The sequence below is a fragment of the Anoplophora glabripennis genome, unplaced genomic scaffold, assembly GCF_000390285.2.
Source record: "Anoplophora glabripennis isolate ALB-LARVAE unplaced genomic scaffold, Agla_2.0 scaffold35, whole genome shotgun sequence".
NCBI lineage: Eukaryota > Metazoa > Arthropoda > Insecta > Coleoptera > Cerambycidae > Anoplophora > Anoplophora glabripennis.
This window is the reverse complement of record NW_019417117.1, coordinates 1,021,195-1,039,506: the sequence shown is the minus strand read 5'-3', so window position 1 is coordinate 1,039,506 and position 18,312 is coordinate 1,021,195. Positions and strand designations below refer to the sequence as shown.

Below are 18,312 nucleotides of genomic sequence, written 5' to 3'. Positions count from 1 at the left end.
TTTGGTTTATCGTACTCCTGTTCGCGATGTAGAGGACTTAAGAAACCGCATTATCGATGCGTGCAGGGTAATTAGAGAGACTCCAGGAATATTTGAGCGAATACGTGGCTCAATGCGCCGACGTCTAGACGCATGCGTAATGTCTGAAGGTAGACATATTGAACATTTACTATGATTTCTACATGTTGTATGTTTTGTTATTAATAAATTAGTTTTGATTATTCCCCTTTAATCATTTAATGCAGGTAGTAACTACAAAATAACAGTAAATCCAGTCCGCATTTATGACGATGTATCTCTGTAGTTGTTCGTAAAATAATTTTTTACTGCGAACTGGTTTAATTTGGGCAAAAAATTCAAGAGACATTTTTTTTTAGAATGAAACAGGCTATCGGAAATAAATTTTTAAATGGTAAACAAATAATAAGACAAAAAGTTACGTTGGAAATAAATTTTAGGGGTTGCGTTTTCCACCCCTTACAACCATGGGGTAAACCAAATAAATCACTGGCTAAGTGTCTTTTTGGTAGTAGAAAATGTCAGGTTAATTTCAATATTGTAACTTGTTTAGTGCTTGTGAAAGGGGCTTTATCTTAACAAGGGATGCTCCAATGAAGTTTCTTTATATGAAAGATCCTATGTTTTTTCGATGAGGAATTACCCCCTTAAATGTTTTACACTTATTTAGTTACACTGTATATCTATTTATATTTATTTAGAACTATGATTTTTTATATTTTTAGTGTTTTGTACTTGAACGTCTATACTTTTTTGTCCTGTAATTGGGACATTGGTTGATTCCTACGACTTGCTTATTCGTACTCTGGAATAATGCATATATTATTATTTAAGATTATGTTGCTTTAATTGTGAAATACATATGTATTACACAATTAAAGCAACATAATCTTGAATTGTAACGTTATAAAAATAGATACTTTTGAAAGATATCCATAACCAATTAAAAACAAATATATACAAGGTGTGCCGTTTAAAACTCCCCAGCTGGATATCTCGAAAACGGAAAAAGATAGATGATTTCTGAAAAATCCACTGTATAGTTTCAATAAATAGCTTTACTTGTGAGTACAAATCCCGTTCCTCTCAGTGCAGGTATAGATGTCGCTGCAATCCGAAAACATATTTTGTTGACAGCAGTTTTGAAAAGTGGCGCACATGAAAGATCTCTAAATTATAAGCAACTTTTGTGATATAAACAATTTTCGAAAAGCCACTAGTTTCCGAGATACTTGGATTTGAGGTAATTTTTTTTCCAGGAGGAAGATTTTTTAAAGTTAAGTTTTCAGGCATAACTACTGCAGATTTTCGTCGTATTAGATTGCTTTGAATAAAACAGTGATGAATTAATTTTATTTAACTAATAGATATCACAGGAAATTACTTCATTTAATCTTGTTTACGCAAATCATAGTCTTTTCGATCAAGGTAAAGTAATATTTATTTAACAAAAACTGATGCAAAATTAACAAAAATTACAAATAATATCCATAGTTAGTCCATATAATGGTATTTAAAAACTGGTCGTTTTCTTGAACCTTTTTTTTGTTTTCTTGAAGTGTCAAAATTGATTACATACTACTATTACCATAACTACAAGTCTACACCTTCAACTTTGACACATTTGAAATTCATTCAGTATGGTCCAGTACACGAATGAAGAAAAGCTCGACATAATTTTAATATTTGATGAATGCCGTAGAAATTCAAGAGAATCAAAAGACTTTATCAGGTACGTTACCCAAACCGTCGACATCCCGATCATAAAACCTTTTTGTCTTTATCAACGCATTTGCTTCGTTGCGGTTCTTTTGATATCCAGCTGGGGAATTTTAAACGGAACACCTTGTATATAAACCCAACAAAAAAATTAATGGAACAGAAAAATTTTTTAATTTTTTAAGTAATTTTTGAAAGGCTGCAACTTTATGAATAATGGTCGTATAGACAAAAACAAAAAAGCATCTTGAAGCTAATGTTGAGACGAAAAAAATTTTTTTAGTATCACTTTCGGAGCAATCGAAGGAAAAAATGCAAGGCAAATATTTTACAAATTTTTTTTTCAAGACTACCCATGGGCTTAATCAATATCAGGGTCATATAGCCTGATTTTCCGGTTCAGTTTGGTTTTTTTATTTTCTTTCTTTTTTATCATCGATAACTCATCATGAACTGATCGTACAGCGAACGGAAGGTGGGTTTTGAATCAATCCTCTTCAAGGGCCTTTTGTTATGTTTCAGAAAAATATTTTTTTTTGCTCAATTTATGCCCATGAAGCCTGTTAACTTTGAAATCTATCGGTCTTTTCCTGAATCGTCAAAGTTTTATAAAAAATTAAAGGAGTAGGTTTATTGTTCCCCAGACATCAGTCAATGATGATTAGGATGAAACTTTTTTTTGCGTTTTTTTTTCTCACAATTTCACTTCAATCAAATATCGAAAAAAAAATCAAAATTTTGAAAAAATTATCAATTTTTTTCTTGTATAAGACCTGAAGATCTCTTACTGTTTAATCAAATAATCTTGGCATATTTTAATTTTCTGTTGCTTACTTATTGAAGCTATTTAAAATAAAAGATAAATGTTTCTTTATATTTAGTATATTAATGTGTGAGATGAACTGACGAACGAAACAAACCAGGAACTATGACTTAAATCTTGATGACCCCGTTACCTCGGCGTCTTATTTACTAACCGAATTGTCAAATTATTATTATGATTACGTTTTATTTGATTATATTTTTCAATTCGTAATTAGTATTCGCTTAGTATGAATTATAGTTCTGTATTGTTACCGAAATTCTCTTCTCTGATTATAATCCGTTAAATAGCCCACCTCTTCTAAATATGTAATATATTTGCTGCTTAGAAAAATGTACTGTCTATATTGAATTAATCATCTTTCTTTTTCGCTTTCAGGAGGAGCATTGACACAAACATTCGACACATATGGTGAGTTATTTTATTAATTTTTAAACTTTAGTTATCCTAGCACTGCATAATTGATTAAAATTATTGGAAATAATGTGTTCCAACATTCATTTATTTCATAAGCAGTTACCTGGGAATAAGCAAACCCCTTCCGTAGAACATCAGAATCAGTTTTTCTTGCAAATGCATTTTAAGGACATGAAACTAGTATACATATTTTGCTTGTAAAATGTCTGGGGATTCTAAATATGTCACCTTTTTTTTATTTTAGTCAGTGGCGTATCATTTATTTCGCAAAAGGTTCTCTGTAATAACTACTGCACGCCACTAGATTTTTAAATCAACTCAAACTACACCTAATGATCAGGATGTTATTCGTCATGTAAAATTAGAAAACAACTGCTATTATATAGTTATATAGATATATTTTGGTTAAAACTAAGTTCAATTTTTTATAATTCAACACCCCGTATCTTGACAGTAAAGCGCCTGTTAGTGTCTTTTTATCAGAACTTCTGCCATTAATTTCATCTTAGAATCTAGGTATAAAAGGCTCATTCTTTGACAGACAGTATACGAATAGTGTAATGCAGTTCTGTTAATATATTTTTCAAAATAAAGGTTACTATAGTCTGTTTAGAAATGAAAGAGAGTAATAAATGCTTATTATGTATGCAAATCGTAAATGGTGCTTATATTCAATATTTTTATATTATGTAGTTTCGGTATAGATGAGGTCTACTTTTAACAAAACTTTGTGCGATCGGACTGTACTAAATTGTAGCAGGTAGCTAAAATTTAATCCCCGACAATCCGTCTTTGTCTATGCCGCTTCAATTTCTCGGTCCATTTCTCTTATAAGTAAACAATATAAAAACAGCATTTCAAAACATGAGGCTACTTTAAGCATCATAACCGGGTTAAGAGGGTTTTTAGTAATTCAAATAAAATTATTCAATATTATTATCAAAATATTTATTTAAATTTAATGAATAGACTTTTATTCCACACAAAAATATATGTATTTTGAAAATTCAAATTATGGTGAGTAAATGTAGTGTTGTATAAATGTACAATAAAGAAAATAAAAAAGTAGGTATATTAAAATTCATCCTCTGAATATTCTGATGAATTATCTTCGTCTCCTAGATTGATAACGATAGGTTCCACAGTAACGTCAATTAAATTATCGAGTTCCCACATTTTCTCCTCTTCTTTTTGTACATGATGTATACATCTTTGCCAGTTATCTGCAGTTACTCGTTCCAAGGAATTTTTTAACAAAATTTTCACGTCACTTAATTTAAACGTCGTATTATTTCGCGCTACATCTCCTTTTACCTGCGCCCAGACTAATTCGATTGGGTTAAGTTCACAGTGATAAGGTGGTAACCGTAGTACCGTTATTTGGCGATTTGTTGCCATTTCATCGATAACATATTTTTTCTGATCTTTATTAAGATTGACAAGTGTCAAAAGTTCCTTTTTCACCATATTTGTTTCAAAAGAAATGTTTTTTCCGGATAACCATTGAATTATATCGGCTTTCCTCCAAGCAGTCGTAGGCGTCCGCTCGGTCTGCCGTGAATGGTAACTGGCATTATCCATGACAATTACAGACCCCGGAGGAATAAGATCCAACATCTGTGTAAAATACTCTTCGAAAACATCTGCGTTCATGTCTTCGTGATAGTCACCTGTATTTTTAGATTCAAATAAAAGTAAACCGCCATCTACAAAACCACTGGCACTACCTATATGTGTCACTATTAATCTTCGCCCTTTACCTGAAGGTGCCTTGAACCCTGTTGAAAGTCCATCCAAAAATGCTTGTCGAAAACTTTTTACATTTTTATCTTGCCATACTTTTGTTACAGTATATCCCTCGTTGACCCAAGTTTCGTCTAGATAATAAATATTCCTCCCTTCGTCACGGAATTTTCTAATTGATCTTAAGTAGGATCTTCGCCAACAAATAATTTCATCTTTATCGATAAGAACTGACTTCCTGTTCTGCTTTTCCCAGCAAAAATTCAACTCTCGTAAGACGGCCCATAATTTGCTTCTACTGATTTTTGGCAAATCGTTGTCCTCTGAAAGTTCACTTAAAATTTTGTTTAGCGTTGGTATTTCTTTTTTAAAATAAAATGAGTGTACTTTTCTGCGAATGACATTTTTGAAGAAATCATCTATAACGACTTTTGACCTCCCTGTAGATGATTTTGGGGGATTTACAGTATCTTGCTCATTTTTTGTTTCCTTTAAAAGTCGATTTTCCAATCCCTGTCATTTTTGTTAGCATTAGTGTTACCCGATAATTACCTGAAACGAAATATTACCACGCCCATGGCCGGTTCTTATCTCGGGGTTTTATTACTCTCTTTCATTTCCAAACAGAGTTTAATGGCGTAGTTTTTCTTAATTAATTTAATTTTTTTGTGAATATAAAAGCCAATTTGTAATTACACTTAGTGTGAATTGTAGTTTTGTATTGTTACCGAAATTTTCTTCACTGATAATAATCTGTTAAATAGCCTGTTTATACCTCTTATAAATATGCAATATTTTTGCCTACTTATAAAAATTTACTGTTTATACTGTATTAATTAATCTTTCTTTTTTTGCTTTCAGGAGGAGCAGTGGATCAAAAAATCTATACAGGAAGTGAGTTATTGTTAATTTTTAAACTTTAGTATTCCTAGTCCTGCATAATTGAGAGAAATTATTGGAAAGGAACACAATAATGTATTCCAGCGATCATTTATTTCGCAGAATTCTATACGTGTTGGTAAATCTTTCTTCCTTTGTCCGTTAGACATATTTTGAAGGCGATTTCTTAAGTTCTTCCGAGTAAAATTTCAGTTTACTGGGGGCTTCTCGGCCAAAAACGCAAATTTTCGTACGCTTACCAACGGACGTTTTGAGGGTTTTCTGCGGGGACCGATCGGGGATTCGCTCCGCTACGTGCGAGTTTCGTTCTTTCTTCGTCCCAACCAACGGGACATTTTCGAAGGGTACTTTTTACCGCCGAAATTTGCTTTCCGAGGACAATAAAAAATACTTGTTTAGAAGAAGCCTCAGCAGTCTAAATATCGTTCCAAATTTCAGTTCTTAATTTCAAATAGTTTCAAACCTTTTTACAAGAAAAAAATAGAAATTTTCAAATAGATATTTTAAATTGGGTTGAAGCTTGAATGGTACAGGGATTTCTGTATATTTCAAAAATTTATTGTTTACAAAGTTTTTATGAAAAATTTTATATTTTACTAACCAGATGTTTTTATCAATTTATGTACTGGATGTTTCATAAAACTGACACAACAGGTGGACTAGGCTTTTATTCTACTTTATTTATTGAAAACTTTTGAAGAAAAGTTGTATATTTACTGATCAGTCGCTTTTTTGGAAATCTATGTACTGGATGTTCCACAAAATTGACCCAGATCTGAATCAAGTTAGACTTTTCCTTTTTCTTTTTTAACTATTTCTTTATTTACTGAAGTCATTTGATGAAAAATTTTATATTTACTAACCAGATACCTTTTTGAAACTTTATACTGGATATTCCACAAAATGATCCAGATCAGAAGTACGGACAGAGCGAGTTTCCTTATTCTTTTTACCTTTTCTACCTTATGTATACTGAAGTCTGTGGATGAAATTATTTTATAATCAGATTCTTTTTTGAAACTTTATACTGAATGTTCCACTCAGGTCAGAATTGCACATTCATATTCTTTTTATTTTTTTCTACTTTATTGATTGAGGACTTTTGATGAACAATTTTATAAGATGTTTCTTGAATCTTTATAGTATACTGAATGTCCTATAAAATTGATCCAGAACAGAACCGTGACTAGATTATTCTTAATCATTTTTACATTTTCTGCTTTATTGATCGAAGTCTATTGGTGAAAATTTTTATATTTACTAACCAGATGCCTTTTTGAAACTTTCTATGTAGAATATTTCAAAAACAATGATGTAGATGATGTAGATGATGGTGATGTATACGATATTGATGTGCATAATAGTCCAATTAAATAAGCCTTTAAATCGAAATTTTGGTCAACTTGCCTGAATTTTTGATATGTTAGTTTGAGGAATGTTATATCAATAAGTGAGAGTAATTTTTTGTTTAACCCCCGGCCAAGGGTGAAAAAAGATAAAACAAAGGGGTTTTTCAAGATAACTTAAAACGGGTAAGGGCTAGAAAAAAGTTTCGTATAAAAGTTGTAAAACATACAATTCTACATAAAAATGGCCACTTGACTTTTTCTTGTATTATTAAAATTAACAGAGTTAGGGAGGCTAGAAGTTAAGGGAAGATTTCAGAAATTTAAAAAAATCGTAAGCAGAAAAATGAATGAATTTTGTAATTATTTTTCGATCTACTCTAAAAAATGTTACCTTTCTCTTCAGAAAAATAGATATATTTTTTAATTTTTAATAAGAAAGTTATAACAATTTCAAATTTGTTGTTCACCCCCCTAAACAGAGATTTTAACGAAAACCTCAAAACAGGTCAATTTAATTTTGTCAATTTGTTTACATAAATCATATTTTTAATTCTTTTTGAGTAAATATGATATTTTTATAAATAAAAAATATAGTTTTTCTGAAACCCCAAACACGGAATTACTTGCGAAGTATTTTTCTGCTTATGATTTTTTTAAATTTTTGAAATCTTTTCTTAACTTCTAGCCTCCCTAACTCTGTTAATTTTAATAATACAAGAAAAAGTCAATATGCCATTTTTATGTAGAATTGTATGCTTTACAACTTTTATATGAAACTTTTTTTCTAGCCCTTGCCCCTTTTGAGTTATCTCGAAAAACTCCTTTGTTTTATCTTTTTTCACCCTGGGCCGGGGGTTGAACAAAAAATTACTGTCACTTATTGTTATAATATACCTCAAACTAATACATATCAAAATTTCAGGCAAGTTGACCAAAATTTCGATTTAAAGGCTTATTTAATTGGACTATAATGGTGATGTAGATGATGGTAATCTAGACGATGCTGATGTACATGTTGATAATGTACGAGTAGATGATGGTAATGTAGTTGATGGTGTTGTAGATGATGATGTAAATGATGGTGATGGAGATGGTCCACTCTGATCATAATTCGTTAAATAGCCTACCCCTTCTAAATATACAATATTTTTGTTTATTTATAGAAATTTACTGTCTACATTGAATTAATCAATTTTTTTTTGCTTTCAGCTGGAGCACTGACACAAACATTCCGCACAAATGGTGAGTTATTATTTTCAAATTATAGTATTCCTAGTACTGCATAATTGACAGAAATTAGTGGAAAGGAACACAATAATGTATTCCATCATTCATTTATTTTGTAAGCACTTACCTCGGATTGAGCAAATTGTTTTCGTAAAACATATGAATTTTAATAAATAAACGGAAATACAATTTTTTATACAAAATATGACGTTGAATAGAGGTCACATTTATAGGGAGGCTACATTTCATTTCTGGAAGTATATAAGTTTATTTTCTTAAATTCCGTCGAGAACATAGAATTTTTTTGATTTTTTATTTTCATAATTTTCATAAATTTCATAGCCCGTCGCTGGACAGTGTGACATTAAAAAATCTCACGCGTTACTTAAGCAAATTTTTACACCACCCGCTTAAGAGCCCTTCCATCCCATATAAACGAAAATTTTATTTTTTTTTTAAAATGATACACTGTGAAACAGTGCCTAACAAGTTATTTAACAGCAAACTGAAACAGTAGTAATTATATAGTGACAAATGAAATACACAAAAATAAGTAAATGTTTTGTTTGCTCATCTGACTTTTACAGCCTTTACTCAAAATTTCCTCCATTGGTGTCCAAACACGCCTGTATTTTCTGAAGATGATATGGATATAGATAATTAAATAAATTTGGAACGAATACATTGAAGATGAAATTTTTGAGACAAAACGTCTGAATATGGTTCGGGCTGAGGCAATACAGTATTGGAGGTCATGAAGGCTTGCAAAAAATGTAATAAAATTTCCAGGGTCGTTTTTAAAAAGAATTAAGTTGATGATGGTCCTGGAGAGATGAAACGTTACATATAAAAATTTATTATGCCATTCGATAGAGGGCAAAAAGTTGCCATGAGAAAGTGTTCTTTTTTCAATATCACCTCAAACAAGGCTGAAATGAATAAATACGGATTTTCAAAAAAATAAACCACGAACTACTACGTAAATCTCGAAGGCCCCGCTACCACAGATTCTTATTTACTCACCGAAGTGTCAAATTATTATTATGATTACGTTTTTTGTTTATTCCTATGACTTGCGTATTCGTAGTGCGTTTGTACGAGCAAAAATTGGACGTTTTCATATTATCGGTGAGGGACGAACACTTATAATAAGGCACGACATTTTTAGTTCGTTTTCACTATTTACTTCTTACGACACATATTTCAATTAATTACAGTACTCGAAGTTACGAGAAATTAAATTTATAAAATAACAAGATATTGAGTATTATGGAATTTTCCAACAACAAATATGCCGATATGATATTTTACTGCGGTTTCTGTGATGGAAATTAATTTTCGGCTTCACGAGAATAACTACGCAGGTTTCCAAACAGAAGGCAACCTTCGCAGCACTTATTCCAGACAGTTTTCCAAAGAGTCCGTGAGACCGGGAGTGTTCAAATTGGAAATACCAGAATAAGAGGTAATTTGGAGGATGCACACATTTTAGAAGAAAATGTAATAACTACTAGATAACAACAAATAAACTCTTTTCATATTTATTCAGAATCGATTGCAGATTCAGGAAAACTTAATCAAATTACATAGAACTGGGATATGCAAAAGTTATGAAGACATAACCTTGAGGACAAGTTGGCCTAGGCCGCCCCTGGTGTCAGATCGAAATAAGCATCATATAGATGCACACTTCACCCAAAAATTATTAAAATCCCTGAAAGGGTTTCTGAGTTATTGCGGAAAGTTATAATTTTTTTCTAAACAACATCCTGTAATTCAGTGACAATGCATTGCAGAAAAATATTTTATAAGAATGTTAGCCTTATTTTGGTCTGGTCTACCCCCTGGTAAATTTTTGTACGCTGACACTGGGACACCCTGTATGTTATTACCGTAATTCTCCCCTCTGATTATAATCCGTTAAAGGCAAGCTCTTCTAAATATGCAATATTTTTGCCTACTCATAAAAATTTACTGTCTACCTACATTGAATTAATCAATCTTTCTTTGTTTGCTTTCAGGAGGACCAGTGACGCAAACAATCTACACAAAAGGTGAGTTATTGTTAATTTTTAAACTTGAGTATTCCTAGTAATGCATAATTGACAGAAATTATTGGATAGGAACACAATATGTTCCATCATTCATTTATTTCACCAGTACTTACCTGGATTGAGCAAATCGTTTTCGTGGAACATATGTAGATAATTTGTTGCGCTTTTCCGTTCCAGTTGGAGCTTTTGAAAACGTTGTTGGTGTTAACGATTACACATAAACCATATGAGTAACTAAATAAGAGGGTTTTATTCTGTCTTTTGTCGGCAGCAGCGGTAGAGTACCGCCATCTGTAGCTGGTGCAGCAAACGACACACTCGGAAACCACAGACCATAAAATAATTAAGGATACTGCATGGGAAAACAATTAAATTAACCTCTAATTCTACTATTTAATAGATGTCGCTGCGCCACAATGGCTATACATTTAAATGTAATAAAATACACCAAGAATAAAAAGTATTTCATAAGTAGCAGGTCGAACCCGAATATCGAATATCAGCCTGATGTGTCCCCATACACAAATTAAGCAAATTACTCAAATTAGTGAAGTTGATAAAAGGTTTTTATGTCATACCGTTAGAAAGGGGATAAACTACAGACATCTTTAAACGAATTCGAAGATCACGATCGCTTTTAGTTATTTTTTTTATTGCAACGTTAAGTTGAGCTTTAAATTTCTTTTTACCTCTCCCAAAAACTTTGCGNAAACACGGAATCACTTGCGAAATATTTGTTTTTTATCATAAGTAATTTCCATTTTGTTTCATTTCAAAATATTGATTAGAACCCCAGAAATTTTGAAAAAACTGTTTTGGGAGCGAACTTTGAGGGTGTATTTCACCCCGTAAATATGTTTTTCCACCAATAAAAAAAATACGTGTCTCTTTACATTTTTTAGAGTAGATTGAAAAAAAATACAAAATTCATTCGTTTTTCTGCTTATAATTTTTTTAAATTTCTGAAATCTTTTCTTAACTTCTAGCCTTCCTAACTCTGTTAATTTTAATAATACAAGAAAAAGTCAATATGCCATTTTTATGTAGAATTGTATGCTTTATAACTTTTATATGAAATTTTTTTTTCTAGCCCTTGCTCCTTTTGAGTTATCTTGAAAAACTCCTTTGTTTTATCTTTTTTCACCCTTGGCCGGAGGTTGAACAAAAAATTAGTCACTTATTGTTATAATATACCTCAAACTAACTCATATCAAAAATTCAGGCAAGTTGACCAAAATTTCGATTTAAAGGCTTATTTAATTGTACTATAATGGTGATGTAGATGATGGTAATCTAGATGATGCTGATGTACATGTTGATAATGTACGAGTAGATGATGGTAATGTAGTTGATGGTGTTGTAGATGATGATGATGTAAATGATGGTGATGCAGATGGTCCACTCTGATCATAATTCGTTAAATAGCCTACCCCTTCTAAATATACAATATTTTTGTTTATTTATAGAAATTTACTGTCTACATTGAATTAATCAATTTTTTTTTGCTTTCAGCTGGAGCACTGACACAAACATTCCGCACAAATGGTGAGTTATTATTTTCAAATTATAGTATTCCTAGTACTGCATAATTGACAGAAATTAGTGGAAAGGAACACAATAATGTATTCCATCATTCATTTATTTTGTAAGCACTTACCTCGGATTGAGCAAATTGTTTTCGTAAAACATATGAATTTTAATAAATAAACGGAAATACAATTTTTTATACAAAATATGACGTTGAATAGAGGTCACATTTATAGGGAGGCTACATTTCATTTCTGGAAGTATATAAGTTTATTTTCTTAAATTCCGTCGAGAACATAGAATTTTTTTGATTTTTTATTTTCATAATTTTCATAAATTTCATAGCCCGTCGCTGGACAGTGTGACATTAAAAAATCTCACGCGTTACTTAAGCAAATTTTTACACCACCCGCTTAAGAGCCCTTCCATCCCATATAAACGAAAATTTTATTTTTTTTTTAAAATGATACACTGTGAAACAGTGCCTAACAAGTTATTTAACAGCAAACTGAAACAGTAGTAATTATATAGTGACAAATGAAATACACAAAAATAAGTAAATGTTTTGTTTGCTCATCTGACTTTTACAGCCTTTACTCAAAATTTCCTCCATTGGTGTCCAAACACGCCTGTATTTTCTGAAGATGATATGGATATAGATAATTAAATAAATTTGGAACGAATACATTGAAGATGAAATTTTTGAGACAAAACGTCTGAATATGGTTCGGGCTGAGGCAATACAGTATTGGAGGTCATGAAGGCTTGCAAAAAATGTAATAAAATTTCCAGGGTCGTTTTTAAAAAGAATTAAGTTGATGATGGTCCTGGAGAGATGAAACGTTACATATAAAAATTTATTATGCCATTCGATAGAGGGCAAAAAGTTGCCATGAGAAAGTGTTCTTTTTTCAATATCACCTCAAACAAGGCTGAAATGAATAAATACGGATTTTCAAAAAAATAAACCACGAACTACTACGTAAATCTCGAAGGCCCCGCTACCACAGATTCTTATTTACTCACCGAAGTGTCAATTTATTATTATGATTACGTTTTTTGTTTATTCCTATGACTTGCGTATTCGTAGTGCGTTTGTACGAGCAAAAATTGGACGTTTTCATATTATCGGTGAGGGACGAACACTTATAATAAGGCACGACATTTTTAGTTCGTTTTCACTATTTACTTCTTACGACACATATTTCAATTAATTACAGTACTCGAAGTTACGAGAAATTAAATTTATAAAATAACAAGATATTGAGTATTATGGAATTTTCCAACAACAAATATGCCGATATGATATTTTACTGCGGTTTCTGTGATGGAAATTAATTTTCGGCTTCACGAGAATAACTACGCAGGTTTCCAAACAGAAGGCAACCTTCGCAGCACTTATTCCAGACAGTTTTCCAAAGAGTCCGTGAGACCGGGAGTGTTCAAATTGGAAATACCAGAATAAGAGGTAATTTGGAGGATGCACACATTTTAGAAGAAAATGTAATAACTACTAGATAACAACAAATAAACTCTTTTCATATTTATTCAGAATCGATTGCAGATTCAGGAAAACTTAATCAAATTACATAGAACTGGGATATGCAAAAGTTATGAAGACATAACCTTGAGGACAAGTTGGCCTAGGCCGCCCCTGGTGTCAGATCGAAATAAGCATCATATAGATGCACACTTCACCCAAAAATTATTAAAATCCCTGAAAGGGTTTCTGAGTTATTGCGGAAAGTTATAATTTTTTTCTAAACAACATCCTGTAATTCAGTGACAATGCATTGCAGAAAAATATTTTATAAGAATGTTAGCCTTATTTTGGTCTGGTCTACCCCCTGGTAAATTTTTGTACGCTGACACTGGGACACCCTGTATGTTATTACCGTAATTCTCCCCTCTGATTATAATCCGTTAAAGGCAAGCTCTTCTAAATATGCAATATTTTTGCCTACTCATAAAAATTTACTGTCTACCTACATTGAATTAATCAATCTTTCTTTGTTTGCTTTCAGGAGGACCAGTGACGCAAACAATCTACACAAAAGGTGAGTTATTGTTAATTTTTAAACTTGAGTATTCCTAGTAATGCATAATTGACAGAAATTATTGGATAGGAACACAATATGTTCCATCATTCATTTATTTCACCAGTACTTACCTGGATTGAGCAAATCGTTTTCGTGGAACATATGTAGATAATTTGTTGCGCTTTTCCGTTCCAGTTGGAGCTTTTGAAAACGTTGTTGGTGTTAACGATTACACATAAACCATATGAGTAACTAAATAAGAGGGTTTTATTCTGTCTTTTGTCGGCAGCAGCGGTAGAGTACCGCCATCTGTAGCTGGTGCAGCAAACGACACACTCGGAAACCACAGACCATAAAATAATTAAGGATACTGCATGGGAAAACAATTAAATTAACCTCTAATTCTACTATTTAATAGATGTCGCTGCGCCACAATGGCTATACATTTAAATGTAATAAAATACACCAAGAATAAAAAGTATTTCATAAGTAGCAGGTCGAACCCGAATATCGAATATCAGCCTGATGTGTCCCCATACACAAATTAAGCAAATTACTCAAATTAGTGAAGTTGATAAAAGGTTTTTATGTCATACCGTTAGAAAGGGGATAAACTACAGACATCTTTAAACGAATTCGAAGATCACGATCGCTTTTAGTTATTTTTTTTATTGCAACGTTAAGTTGAGCTTTAAATTTCTTTTTACCTTTTCCAAAAACTTTGCGGGTTAATAAAATGACAACTAGATGTTAGTTGATAGTAATTTTGAATTTGATAGAACCATACCACAGTAAACATAAAAATTGAAATTTAGAGACTATGCCAATAACTTTTTTTTTAAATTTAACTTTAAATACTGAATTATGGGATTGTTCAAAACAGTGAAAAAGTTGAATTAAAATACTCATGGAGAGATTGCAAATCACCTCTCGTTTCGGCCAGTTCAATTTGACAAACGATGCACCAAACACAGTGCATTATGATTACGTTTTATTTATTTTTTTGTGTATATAAATACCAATTTGGTAATTTACTATGAATTATGGTTCTGTATTGTTACCGAAATTCTCTCCTCTGATTATAATCTGTTAAATAGCTTGCCTCTTCTAAATATGCAATATTTTTGTCTACTTATAAAAATTTACTGTCTACGTCGAAGTAATTAATCTTTCTTTTTGTGCTTTCAGGAGGAGCACTGACACAAACAATCTACACAAAAGGTGAGTTATTGTTAATTTTTAAACTTTAGTATTAACTTAGCTATCTAAGATCACCTGGAGGTCAGGTAAAGGTCGTTTCAAGGTCAAACTGAAGAAAAGACTTGTATTGAATTTTGACCAGCGAGTGTATAGGTTTTTGGGCTCGCAGAATCTGAATCTGGGGATAGCGTAACCCTAAAGGTCACCTTCAAGTCAATTCAAGGTCATTTCAAGATCACACTGAAGAAAAGGCTTGTATTGAATTTCAACCAGTGCGTATATAAGTTTATTTGGGGGGAAGGAACTGAATTCGGGTATAACTTACTCCTACAAGCTGAACCTGAATTTGTGGATAGCTTAGCCCTATAAGGTCACCATGGGAGATACTAGGATGATTATGCCCTTAGGCGACTTACTTTCCTCGGTCCTAAACGGCCCTTGGAAGTAACTTGTCACCTGCGGGCATAATCATCCCTGTATCTCCCTTGGTACATAAATAACTAGTATGTTCTAGAACACCAAAATCTTTTTCGTTCTAGTACAGTAAACAGTAACTACTTTACACAGGACGATTACAATTTATTTTGCACTACATGTAAATTGAAAGTGCCGATATTGCAGTGAGTTTTAGGTATGCCAGATTCAGTGCTGTCAGTTATCGTAGCTTTTAGTTCTGGGTGTTCAATGAAGCTGCTGCTGTAATTGTTTAAGTTTATGTTCACCTTGTATTATTGGCAAGTTCCGTAGCTCTGCTGAAGACGGTAATAATTTATTTGCGATTGAAATTTTATTTTGTATAGAATCTTCTATATGTCTCCGCTAACGTATTAGAACGACACCCCCCATGTCGTTTAATGGTGGTAATATCGGCCCCTGCGTCGGCTATCAGAGTGGCGGAAGAACGTCTAAAGCAGTGCCTTGTATAAGTTTACGGATGAGGCAAATTGAGATAAGTTGCTATGTCTTTTGGCACATTCCTTATTTAAATAAATAAGTATTTTATTTAAATAAACACAATAAAATCATTCATTAAATGTTGGTCCTTACCTGACTGCCTTTATACCTCTAATTTCGCCAATATTAAAACGGTCGTCTCTTTTTAAAAATTCAATTCATGATCATAAAAATATCAATTTTCGGTAAAATTTGCGAAGTAGCTTTCACAAATTCCGTTTCACACATTCTGCTTTAATTCTAAGGGAAGGAAGATATTAAATGATTATTACTAAATAATAATTTNTAGGGAGCATTTTCGGATTAAGGTAATTTGAGTTAAATCGACATAAAATAACCTCTAGTACCTGTAGTTTCCGTTTGGCAGAGAGTTTCTGGACACCCTATATGTCATTTAGAGCAAACGTAATTAAATGTAAACATGTAACGTGAATATGCCGGAGCATTTAACTGAAGCGCATAGAGCAAGGGCTATATCTAAATTAGAAGATAATTGGTCTTTGAGTGAAGTGGCTGCTGATTTAAATGTCAGTAAGAGTTCGGGAAGGTTTCCAGTGACGCGGAAGACAATGTCGAATTTATCCATAAGAATACCCTCTCTGTGTTACGCCACTAAAAAAAGTCTAATTTACTACGATAAAATTCAGATGAAATTTCCATAACTACCAAAATGCGTTCACATTTGGGTAGCGTCAACTGTACTACCGGTTTGATTCGACATTTCGATGCGATTCGACAATTCGATGCGATGCGATATCTCGATCTGATTCGATATTACGATTCGTTATTTCGATTCGATATTCCAATTCGATTTTTTCTGGAAATCGATTAATCGATTCAAAAATAAAATCGATTGGAATCGATATATCGATTTTTTGCCCAGGCCTAGACGTAGTTTTTCTTTACTTATATTAGAAATGTCGTTTTTCTGGCCACTTGTCACTTTTTTAATATTTTCAGTTCAAGCTTTATCTACAGAGAAGTCCATAATACACTCACAGATTTAAGTATGCAACAACTATTTTATTTGTGGCCAGAATTTGAATTTGTTTGAGGAGGTACAAAACCTCCTCAAACAAATTCAAATTTGACAGCTCTCTCGTAGATTTTTTGGTCGCAATAGTAGTCTGATACCACAAGAATAAATAACAACTTTATTCTTGTGTTGATACCATGCTAAAATCTTATTGCGGGATGGTGGAAAAAAAATTATCGAAATTGTTCATTATCGACCGCATGTATCAGTAGTAGTATACTTATTGAACATAAAAATTTTATCCTAATAAAATAGCTAGTAGAGCTTCTGTAGAGTCGGATTGTTTTATGCATTTGACTTTCGATAAGAGCCCCAACCCAACAAAATCGTTTTACATCAAAGTATCTTAAAAGTCTTTATACAGTTTCTTCATAATTGTCCGAGACATTAGGGAACATAGCCTCTCCTAAAACCAAGCAAAGTCCTTGTCACAAATTCATATAAGATGTAATTAAAAGTCCCATGTCATAATGTTTATGTCAATTATGGAATTTGGTAAGTTTAATACATTTAACATTATAAATTTTCTAAAATTTGGTCACCCAAATGTCAGCAGCGTTCTTTATTGGCTCGGACATTTATAAAGGAACTGTATATAATACGTATATTAATGTGTGAGATGAACTGACGAACGGAACAAATGATTGCGTTTTTTTTAGTGTATATAAAAACCAATTTGTAATTACGCGTAGTATATCATTAAAGAGTTTTAAATACGCAATATTTTTGTCCACTTATAAAAATTTACTGCCTATACATTGAAGTAATCAATCTTTCTATTTTGTTTTCAGGAGGAGCACTGACACAAACATTCGACGAAGGAACGTAACGTGAGTTATCATTAATTTTTAAACTTTACTATTCCTAGTAGGTACTGCATAATTGACAAAACTTATTGGAAAGGAATACAATAATAGTCCACAGTACAGGCCCCCTCTGGAAAGTTGATTACCACATACTTTAACTCCTGACGAGCTTCGTTTTGACGAGTCTACCACATTATTCCTTTGCGATTTTTCTCGATTCCTCCGCTTTTCCACACGGAAAAGTCCAAAAACATGGCAATTTCCCGGGGTTTTGAAAAGTCAACACCACATCTTTTATTTTTAGCTTCAGTTACTGGAAATTTTGTTGCAAATGCGGATTTAAATTTGTCCGACAGAAATTCTTCCGACATTGACGTGTCTACCGGTCGAAACATGCCAAAATAACAGGGTATTGAAAATCAATTACCACATAGGTAATTTTTAGTAAAATTAATTGTAAATAATTAATTCAGTCAAAAAGTATTGTTGTCCGACAAATT

The 18,312-nt window shown here is 32.3% G+C and overlaps 1 protein-coding gene and 1 long non-coding RNA gene across 2 annotated transcripts in view; both read left to right on the top strand.

Moving 5' to 3' along the window:
- The window catches only part of LOC108912302, a 33,401-nt gene extending 21,744 nt beyond the window's left edge, over positions 1 to 11,657 (top strand). The window contains exons 7-11 of the mRNA XM_023455935.1: positions 2,939 to 2,971; positions 5,582 to 5,614; positions 8,179 to 8,211; positions 10,218 to 10,250; positions 11,533 to 11,657. Of these exons, the coding sequence (XP_023311703.1) occupies positions 2,939 to 2,971; positions 5,582 to 5,614; positions 8,179 to 8,211; positions 10,218 to 10,250; positions 11,533 to 11,657 (257 nt within the window). The remainder of the gene's footprint in view (positions 1 to 2,938; positions 2,972 to 5,581; positions 5,615 to 8,178; positions 8,212 to 10,217; positions 10,251 to 11,532) is intronic.
- Positions 11,658 to 11,736: 79 nt separating this feature from the next.
- On the top strand, positions 11,737 to 15,040 carry LOC108912453. The gene is made up of 3 exons (XR_001964550.1): positions 11,737 to 11,795; positions 13,802 to 13,834; positions 15,005 to 15,040. It is a non-coding gene; the product is annotated as an uncharacterized LOC108912453 (long non-coding RNA).
- The last annotated feature ends 3,272 nt before the right edge of the window (positions 15,041 to 18,312 follow it).